The sequence below is a fragment of the Echeneis naucrates genome, chromosome 15, assembly GCF_900963305.1.
Source record: "Echeneis naucrates chromosome 15, fEcheNa1.1, whole genome shotgun sequence".
In the NCBI taxonomy this organism is placed as follows: domain Eukaryota; kingdom Metazoa; phylum Chordata; class Actinopteri; order Carangiformes; family Echeneidae; genus Echeneis; species Echeneis naucrates.
The window spans coordinates 7406781-7417788 of NC_042525.1; the positions used below are offsets into that span (position 1 = coordinate 7406781).

General features: G+C 40.5%; 1 protein-coding gene across 1 annotated transcript; it reads left to right on the plus strand.

The window, feature by feature from the left end:
- Positions 1–201: 201 nt before the first annotated feature.
- Positions 202–7032, plus strand: LOC115054991 (collagen alpha-3(IX) chain). Its single transcript, XM_029520341.1, has 20 exons — positions 202–208; positions 300–353; positions 433–486; positions 656–709; positions 796–849; positions 929–982; positions 1363–1416; positions 1541–1585; positions 1667–1720; positions 1808–1861; positions 1961–2014; positions 2148–2219; positions 2308–2343; positions 3294–3338; positions 3427–3459; positions 3660–3806; positions 4193–4369; positions 5076–5166; positions 6275–6352; positions 6632–7032. Exons 2-20 carry the CDS (start codon positions 330–332, stop codon positions 6832–6834), a joined length of 1383 nt encoding a protein of 460 aa, XP_029376201.1. The 5' UTR covers positions 202–208; positions 300–329; the 3' UTR covers positions 6835–7032.
- The last annotated feature ends 3976 nt before the right edge of the window (positions 7033–11008 follow it).

An 11008-nucleotide genomic window follows, 5' to 3' on the forward strand; every position in this document is an offset into this window, starting at 1 on the left:
TTATCTGTCAGGGCTGCAGGGGGGTGTAACCGCAGCTGACACTGGGTGCAGGCAGTGTTCACCATGGGCAGGTTGCCAAGTTACCATTTAAAACTGTATTTAACAAGCAGGTCAAATCACAATCACTAGTGATTCTGTGTGCTGTGTCTTGCAGGGGATCAGGGGAAACACGGGAGAGTATGGCAATACTGGTGAGCCAGGCCCAAAGGTAAGACCTCTATATTCTCCTTTGAGGGCTTAGACCTTGTTTTGGCTTGTTCTGATGACACTTTCATTAAAATGTAAATGTTTTTCCTCAGGGTGAAGTCGGAATCAAAGGCGAGAAAGGAATGAGAGGACTCTGGGGCCAAGTGGTAATTAATCACACCCAGATTTATTTTTTTCCTGACGCTGATTCGTAATGAATTTGTCATAATGATATTGTATTAACAGGGAGACAGAGGCCCTCAGGGGCTGAAAGGATTAAGAGGGGCTGCTGGCTTCAAGGTAAGTGTCTCTTCTGGGTTCAGGGTTTAACTGGACTTGTTTAATTAGGGAGCCACTTAATCAAGTTACATGCTTTTCATTGGATTTGCGGGCAGTTTATTACTAAAGTTAGTCTGAGTTTATAGATAAGGCTGAGGGTTTATTGTCAACGTTATAACTTTAAATACAGGGTGTTCGTGGGCCACCTGGGGACATTGGAGAGACGGGGAAATCAGGAGAACTTGTGAGTTAACCTTTCAGACTCAGCATGGGCCCTTTTGTAAGTGATTATATAATTACTGTATTACTAACATTTTGGCCTTCTCCAAGGGCAATAAAGGGGATAGAGGACACGAAGGGATTCCTGGGTTTCAAGGGGTTAAGGTAACCACATTTCATCCTTTCTCTATCTTTTTTTAATGTGTTGATTCTGTGATTTAGCAACATCGTGTTTCTATTTTAGGGTGAAAAAGGACCAACTGGTGCGAAGGGGCGTTCTGGGCCTAGAGGAAAGCAGGTGGGTTGTTGTGGGATTCCCATTCCACAATCCACAATAACCCTTCCATAATTTTGTGACCACTATCTTCAAAACCCCCTCATTTGAGCGAATAGAGCCAGTAAATCATTTTTAATGTGGTCAGAATAAAGCATGTCTTTGGCTTATGAGCCGTCTCCATAAACAACATTAGTGTGGCTGGATTTTGGCTGAAACATGGGGGCTGAACTATATCAACATAAATTGGTGAGTCACTGAAAGAAGAGCTCAACTGCAATGATAACCTACACATGAGGGATAGATTATGCATGAAGAAAGGCTCCCGGGTGACAATGCCTACTGAATCAAATGTTTTAAAATGTAAAATGTTTATGTCTTCTTCTGCTTCAACACTTCAACAGGGTATTGTGGGAGATCCTGGAGAGAGGGGAGCTGCTGGAGAGAAGGGGAAACCTGTAAGTATCACAAGATAATCACAATGCTGTGAAATTGTGATTCCTTCGAGTTTGTCTAATGAAACATCACAAAGACTTTAAAATGCAGCAGTTTGATATTTGATGGTTCTTGTCTAAAAACTAGGGGGTCCCAGGACCTATGGGCAGAGCTGGCACTGTTGGGCCAAAGGTAATTTATTTCAGACACACCAAGCGCCTCACTTGCACCTCAATTTATCTGTTTTATAATAATCATAGCGTGTCCCTATAGGGCATTATTGGAGATCCAGGCTTACCTGGCAGAGATGGAGATCCAGGAATAGAGGTATTTTTTTCTTGATAATAATGTCTTAATGTTAAACTTTGGAAGTAGTGCACATGTTTTGTTACAGCTGTCAGCTGCTTTTTACAGGCTTATCAGGGACCACAAGGTCTGAGTGGAAAAGTTGGACGAACTGGAACAAAGGTAACTCTGTGGTTTTGGGAATAAATGGAAAAATTTGTTGTTTTTTTTTCAGATGTATTCATTTTATTTTATTTTTTTCATCATTTGCCACTTTTACAGGGAGAGAAAGGTGTCCAGGGGCCAGCAGGAGAAATGGGTCCCCAAGGGCGAACTGTAAGTCACTTTTCAGTCACTAAAGACAAGCACATAATGCATTTTATACATGAAGTAGTTTGCCATCTCAAAGGAAAACCATGAAGAATAAAGCAGTCCCTTAGGTTGGTTTAATAAATGTTTTATTCTTGAGGGCCCAAGAGGTTACAAGGGTTCTGCTGGGAAACCAGGAAGACCTGGATTTATTGGCCCACCAGGACCTAATGTAAGTGCTCCAGATGAACTTTCTAAATTCTCCTAAACACTTGTTCCATTTTCTTCTCAAGCCATTAAACCACATCATCTCTTCATAGGGACATGTCGGTCTGTCTGGAAAACCAGGACTTAAGGTAATACATCTTCATCCATTACACATTAGAGATGTGATGAAAGCAAAATGCCTAATTGCTGGCACATGTGTTACTGTTCAGGAATTATTTCACTGGGTCATTTCATCACTTTAAATTAAGGATTCGAAGATGGATTCTTGTTTGAAACTAACTTTTCTTTTTTTTTCACTAGACTTTGTTTTTACAATTTAAGGTCAAATGAGAGATTAGCACTTAACGAGACCAGGAAAGCCGTTCTTCCACCCTTAGGTTGAGTAAACACCAACGGTTTAGTTCAGAGATGGACCGTTAGGGTATGCTGGTCTATTCTGTCCTGTTCTTCCCATCTGGATTGGAGGTCACAGCCCACGCTGAACTCCCCCTCAGGACCTGTTCTTGGTGTTTACAGAACATCCCACGCTGATTAAAGAGGGAGATATTCATGGAGAAACCACTTTTCAGCTGTTTATGTTTTTGTGGCATATTTGCGGCAGGCTAATTCAATACAAAAAAAAACAAAAAAAAAAAACAGCTGGAATTGAAATCCAGTACTGCTCTGTTTATAAATTAAATGAATATTAATTCTAATAATGAATAAAAGTGAATTAATTCAAAAGGGAAAGCCTAACCATATTTTAATTAACATGTTACCAAAAACGGAAACACGGAAAAACGGATTTAAGGAACAGTTGATGGTAAAACCTTTCTACAACATACTGGGAAGCATCTTAAATTAATTTCCCAAGGCCAGTGACCTGTGTGCACAACCCAAAATGTAATCTGGAATGGTAACTCTGCATGTACGACCACGGCAGAGCGAACAGGGGGTTTGATTTGTGTTCATTGCAGCGTTAATTTGATAGTTTATTCACGTATACAACAGTAAGAAAAAATGTATTGCTTCAGAAATCCTGATAGACCAAATTCTCGCAAACTTCCCAATACCAATTTTTATCATTTGCTTTGTGCAGGGTGACACAGGAATCCCAGGAATCCAAGGAGCCAAAGGTGCACAGGTACTGCGATAAAAAGTTAATCATCTCTGTTCATCATTACAGCCTTTTCATGTTTTCTCCTTAACACGAATTTGCTCTTTTCCCAAAGGGAGAAAAAGGAGTTAAAGGCCCAAAAGGAAAGGTGAGTAAAATAGAAACATAATAAAAACATTCATAAATGTAGTAACGCCAATAACCGTGTTAGTTACTATTAAAGCTGCCTTCCAAAACGTTTCACTGTTACTATGTCCATGCAAAACTGATTTCTCCACCTTCACTCTGATGGCTGTGCTGCTTGTGTCAGAAATTCAGACCTGCTTGTGCTGTCATCCTGCTCTTTAGGTTGGGGACAGGGGAGAGCAGGGTCCCCAGGGTGGACGGGGAAAGCGTGGCCCAGAAGGCCCCCCTGGGCGTTCAGGTCCTGTTGGAGTCAAGGGTGTTCGAGGTGAAGGAGGACCAGATGGTTTTCAAGGTCCTCCAGGTCCACCGGTAAGTAAAATACAAGCCTGTGAGATTCACTACTCGTAGACTACAACTATAACTTCATCTATCTGTGAGTGATGGCACAGAAACAGCAGAGTCATCATTTACACTTACATTTCACACTGACTGGCACACGCTGTGTTTAGTAACCAGTCTAGTGTCAAAAACACATTTAAACACTTCTTCATTAGCCTGTATTTTGTAGTGACTCACAATAAGGGTTTCATTAAGTGTGGCTGTAAATCCATAATGAGCCTCAGGAAATATTACTGGCTTCATTTCTTCTGTGAAGCAGCCACTGCTTCAGCATACTGCATCCTGTAATATAGCTTATTACATGTCCAGAGTTGGGATTTGTCCATTGATGGATGTGGTAATGATTTGTCACACAGGGCCCGACCCTGTCTGCTCAGCATGTGATCGATGTTTGTAAGAGAGTGGTGCTCGAGCAGATGTCCACTTTTGCCAACTCAGTGAAGAGGACATGTGCTGCAGTTTGTCCTCTTTATGGAGATGTGCCCATGGGAGCCCCTGGTCCCCCTGGACAGACAGGACCCCCTGGACCTCCTGTGAGTTTTGGTGTCCATGGTCTAGGTACACTATATACACTAAATCATCATGATCTGTCGCCTCACCTTCTGCAGACCTTTAGCTGAGACACGCTGCTGGAGTGCGGTAAACTCTCCATACATTGTTCGGTTTTGCTTCTCTGGCTGGGTAAAATGCAAACACATTGCAATCGTCTGGACTGGACTAAAAGAGCTATTTGGCAGAAAAGCTTGGAATGAAAACATTATGATTTTCCACGTCTCTATGAGGACAAATAAGGAGTCACAGACTAGACACTTGGTCTGTGTTGAATGGTTTTTGGAGAGCATCAAGTCTGTCCTTGGATTGGAAAGCCTTTTCCACATCATTATACAGTGTAGAACCAATCATGTTCCACTACTTCTTTAATCACAGTGACTCTCAGGTTGATAAATACTTTGAAAAAGATTAGTATTAGGAAATATTCCACTACATTCGATTATGGCCAGAAAGCCTCATGTTGAGGCATGTAAAGCCAACTGAGAAGGTATAATTACCATACACAGTTTTCAGAACGCAGCATTGAAAGATAACTTTTACAGGCTTGTTTTTACAGAGCAGGTCAGAGGTGAGTGGAACGTTAATTCACGACTTTAACAGAACCTAAGAAGAAAAAAATATTGCAACATTAATACTGAAAACACCCTAAAGATTGATGTTGTATTTTCCTATTGATGATGTTGTCAGGGTGACCCTGGTATTGATGGTGTTGATGGAGAAGGGGGCCAGCAGGGATTCTACGGGGAAGCCGGGGAACAGGGCCGAAAGGGAGAAACAGGTGTGGAAAATGTGACAGAACACATTTAATAACATGAAAAACAACAACCCTATAACTCATCAGAGCTTGCTTTTGAAAGAAAAAGATTCTGTGCTTAAACCTACATTTACTTTTTTCCCCCCAAAAAAAGAGGCAGAACAAGTTATTAAGACATCACTCATCATCATTATTTACACATGCAGCAGACTTTACCATTCCTTCCCGGCCATCAAACGGCATCTCTTCATGGACTTTACTAATATTTAATACAAAGTCTGCAATACAAATTGCAGGCATGGGCCATGTTAGTATTTGCCAGGTTATGAGGGACTAATGAATGATGGGATCATCTTGAATTATGGGAAGTGTAGTTTACCAAAATTTTGGAGCTGGATTACTGGTAGGGGCCAACAGTAAGGATGTATTAGATCATTAGATTTGAAATCTCCCAGCTACATCAAAAAATTAAATAAAAAATTTGGCATTATTTACAAAACGTAATGAAACACTTGGCCCCATTCAAAATGTGATATCCAAAATCCTATCCTTCATTTAAATTCATTCTTATAGTTTTTAATCTTCAACATTTCTCTGAATTGCATAAATTCATCATGTTTGTATGTAAAATATAGATCATAGAACTGGGCAAGGAGTCATATTCATATAAAGCTTTTAAAACAAAATTCCTATTGATCGTAATCACCATATATATATTATTCTAAATAAAGTTATGTAAATGCACGAAAGATTAATAAACTTTCCACCACTGGAAAGAACAAACATGTCCCATTTAATCTGTATGAAACTACTGAATGTAATCCTGTACGGTAGTGTCGTCGTAAAGCGAACGTACATTCTCAGCTCTAATTTATGGTCAGCAGCAGTCTGAGCATGATGTCACACTCATGCTACATTCCCGTGCCAAGCCAATGAAATTGAAGAATATTTACAGGGTGTTTTAAACATTTATTTAACAATGATCTCAGTAACACATATGGTCTTTAATCAACATGAACAGCATGTTCTTGAGTGGAGCTCTCTCCTGAGGGACCAGCATTGTAGTCTGTCCGCTGTCATTCCTAACAGAAACATGGCTGTGTGTGTGTGTGTGTCTGTGTCTGGCTACCAGGTGACAGAGGAGAACAAGGTGATAAAGGAGCCAAAGGTTACGGCCTAGTTGGTTACGTCGGAGATCAGGGACCAAAGGGTAATTTTGTCTTCCTAAATTTAATGCATTTTGATGATATCGCTGAAGTGTAACATTAATCAGCTTCAACATCTGGGCATATGCGAATTATTAGCTTTACAAACTAAATTCGGCTCAGTCTCTGCTTCAAAGAAAGAGGCAGGAGACGTGTTACTGTACGAGGAGTGTGCTCTATGCCAAAAACAAAACTTTTTTTCTCTGGTCTTGGACTCAATGAAAACTGTGCCTGAAGAAACTGAGAGATTTGGAGCCTAAACAGAACTCCTGCGTTCATCACAGGTCAGCGTGGACGGCCTGGCAGAGCCTTCAATGGCAAGCCAGGGAAACAGGGTGAGCGGGGCCATGTAGGTCAGCCTGGACTCAGGGGCCACGCAGGTCTCAGAGGACCTCCAGGTGTCTGTGTCACCTCTGGGTGTCCTCAGCTCAACGCCACCAGCGTGACGCCTAACCCAACACCGCGGAGGTCGAGGAATCGCCCATAGATGAAGAAAGGGTTCATGTGGACAGTGAATTAAATATTGAGCTTAAAGGAGAAAAACATGATTGTTTTTTGTTAATATGTATTTGTTCAAATAAATTTCATGTAAATATTCAACTGTAGCCTGAAGTGAACTCCTGGGAAAAGCGATAACACCCATGGAATTTGAAGGAGAGTGGGAGCAAAATGTTTGTATAAAAAGAGCATCTTCATTTGATATTTAAACTGGTTTCACAAGTCTGCGTTGTCTTTTAACACCTGCTCTTTATAATAAAAATCCAAAAACCTATTGTGTGAAAGCCTGCCTCAGGTTCATGATCACAGCTATATTAGGCATATCTTACACACATGCCCGCCTGACTTTGTACATTTCTAATCCTCGTCCTGTCAAAAAGAGCAGAAACGCCTAATAGTAAGTATATTTTCATTAAAAATGTTGTTAGCTTGTCTGTAGAAACTAATGATATCAACATGAAAATTTTGAAACTTACAACTTGCGTGGTACTATGACAAAAGAAGCAATGCATCCTGCTTCCGTGCTGAGAGACTATTTCTGTGTAACAGTCATATCCTGTCATGTCGTGTGTTGTTTTTTTTTCCATTTACAAACACTCGTTAAAGTGCTTGTAAAAGCTGGATAGATTTTATTGAGTGCCTCAAAGATTCTCAAGACCAAATGACGCTTCATGTTATCACAACTGAATCGATTTGGTAAAATAAAATGTATCTCTTGGAGCTGTTTTACTGATTGTTTTCCATGTGTGTGGTGAGCAAAGATTTTGATATAATAAGTTAGAAGAAGAAGAAATTTATATTATTCCCCAAATCCCTGAATTTTGAGACTTGGGTTGCAGTGTAGTCTTATATAAGAATGTTTACTTTAAATAAACTGGTGTTCTCCTCAGTAGAGGGAAATCTGGAAATCCTAATGATTTGTAGCAGCGTGTTTTGATGGGATAATAATGATTATACATCAGTTCACTTCATGATTTTCAACCTGTGTTTCTTTCTTTTTCCTTTTGCAGAATTTGTTGTAGTGATAAGAACAAACAATGACACAAACAGCTGTGTTTCCCACGTGGAGGCTCTGTCCATGAGCTGGTTGGATTCCTGGCCTGTGTGGACTTTCCAGCTGAAAAACCTCCTGGTCAACTGGAATGGAGAGTTTAAATTGACTGGATATGAGGTGCGGTGTCTGTCCATCTGCGATAACCATGCGATTGGCTAACACCCTGGTTTGGGCAATTATGCTCAGCGTATGCTGGGTGAGGCTGCAGCCAACACAGACAGGACTTAATAAGTTGTGAAATATATAATTATCATAATAATAATTGGGTGTTTTCCACAGCTCAGATTTGATGGAGAAACACTTCTGAAGGGAGAGAAATGGCGGGCACTCTGCATGTGGCTTTCTTCGCATCTTTCCTGGCTCACATTTACATCCTGTGAGAGGCCCACCAACTGCAGATCATCATCCTCCACCACTCTGTAAATGCAGCGGTGTATGCCATGCTGCTCTGCTTTATTCCATCAAAGGATACTATGGCCACCTATGTCATGGAAACTATTACGAACACACAATTATCCTCTGAATTTTCTTCTGGGCTCAACCACTTGCTTTGGACATGCTTACTATTTATCTCTGTGGCAAACCGTCGAAATTATCAGGACAAATACAACTTAATGCATGTGAGCTGATTAAAACTACCCAGTACAGCCGAGCCTCAAAGTGGTGGCAGAGAATCAGAGCTTACTCGACATGGGAGTTTTATGTTGTCCTCAGGCAGTTCTTTAAAACGTTTCAGAGCAACTGCCAGCCACTGTAAATGTTGGTTGATGGAAGTAATAATCCAAATGTGCCATTATGTTTTGTAGAAGTGAAAATTAGCAGGGCACTGTTGTCGCCAGGTCCAACTTGATTTCATGAACTACCCTGACAGCTCTTTACCACATTCACACATTTTGACATACTGGCACACTGAGCTGCTTCTGGGCAGCAAAAACCTTTTCTAGCACATTTGCCTCCTCGTTAGTTGGATCCAGGGGCGCTGTTCGGGATTTTGGGCCCCATGAAAACAATCTTTACAATTTCTAATTTATATAAATTAGAATTTCATTAGGGGCCTCTCTGGGCTCCTCTCTGGGCTCCTCTCAATCACGGACCCCTAGAATCCTTTTCCTTTTTACCCCCTCTTCGGCGTCCCAGGTTACATCCACATTTTTATTACACGTGAAAACTGATTTGTTAAGAGCATTTGATTCTTTTAGCTTCCAAGCAGACTTCCAACTGATGTCCCATGTTTGCAATGTCTCTGCGGTTGAGCTTTGAACACAAGAGTCATCTGATAATCATGAGGGGAAAAAAGCTGAAGGCCAAAGCTGTTCAAAGGTCTTTCTTCCTCTTGTCTGAGGCTGCGGGGCCATATCATGGGAGCAGTTAGTAACTTGAAGTTATGAATAGTCAAATAGCAAAGGAGCTTTTAACTGAGAATGTCTGTGATCTCTTGTTTTCCAACATGATTGTTTGAAAATCAGTTTGTTATCAAATTTATCATTTCAGAGCCACGTTTAACTGACTTTACCCATTTTTGTGCACATTTGGCACTTTTTAGTGTCTGATAGGTGACTGTTTAGCTTGTTTTATACATCATAATATATGAAAGAGTGGTGTGCATGAACTAATCCAATGGTATGAGAAAATGCAGATTTTGATGCAGGCCACTACATGAAGGAATTATAAATTTAGCTATTGATGCACACAGCTAACAATATTAAGAGCTGTATGGAAACTTTGGGCTAAGTGAATATACCAGAGACAATTCCCATTTTTAGTGGTCTGTCCCCAAAAATGTCCCCCCACCACCTTCTTTTTATTATTAAAAAAAATGCTCAAGGGAAAAGAAAGCAACAGAGCAGACAGACAGACAGGCAAGCATCCAGCTACTGTTTTCCTTTCTTCATCTAGGCTGACAAACTCATTGTTAGTTCATAACCGTCAGTGGTGTGTCGTTCATTTTCAACTAATCTTTGTATGACTCTTGAGTAACAAGTCATGTCAGTAGGTGACCATCTCGTTCTTCAGACTCAGGTTCTTTCTACCGCACATTGTCAGTGTAGGAATGAGATTCATTCACGACTCATAAATACGAGTCTTCGGGTCTTTCGTTCAGTGGCATGACCAATGCTGTTATTACTGCTGAGGACGGCTATCTGACTTCAGCTATGTAGCTATGGGATGGATGTTTCATTTGCCTTTCTGTTGGAATGAATTCATACACTACAGGTCCTCAGTCACCAGGTAGGCTGAAGTGAACAGCCAACATAGTATGAAATAGATGATCAGTCCTACTTTGCAGTGTTGGAGGTTGTTGTTGTCCGTTTTTTTGTAAAATGAACAAATCGTTAAATCACGGAGAATCTATCCTTACTAACAAGTCGCAGCCCACTCTGCACAACCTCTAAGCTGGTCGGCAGACCAGAGTTTTAGTCCCCTTGTGAACTTTTTAAATACTTCCTATAAACGTAAACAATATCAAATAAAATGTAGATTTTTAAAAATTATATCTTGGCCTTGGAGTAGCACTATGAAAAAGATTCTGGAGTGAGAGACCATTTTTGTGTAGTCGTCATATCCTATCACATCGTGTACTTGTTTGTTATCTTTCCTCATTTACAAACACTATTGTTAAGCTGCTTGTAAAAGCTGAATAGATTTTATTGAGCGCCTGAAAGACCAAATGATGTTTCATGTTATCAGAACTGGAACGATTTGGTAAAATAAAATTTATCTCAGAACTGTATTAGAAGTTATTTTCATTCCATGTTTGCTGTGAGCAAACATGAAATTGAAAGAAGAAATTCATGTTTCTTCCTCCTTGTGGTACAGCAAACGCACTGCTACTCAATAATGTCCCCAGGTGCCTGAATTTGGATGCTGGGAGTGCAGTGTTGTCTTACATAAGAATATTTATTTCACAGAAAGAAGGGTTCCCAATATTTCCCCTCAGCCGAGGGAAATCTGTGGCAGCAAAATTTTAGTGGGAATATATTGGTTATAAATCACTTTAGTTCATGATTTTCAATCTGTGTTTCCCTATTTTTTTCTTTTGCAGAATTTGTTGTAGCGATGAGAACAAACAATGCCACAAACAGCTGTGTTTCCCACGTGGAGGATCGGT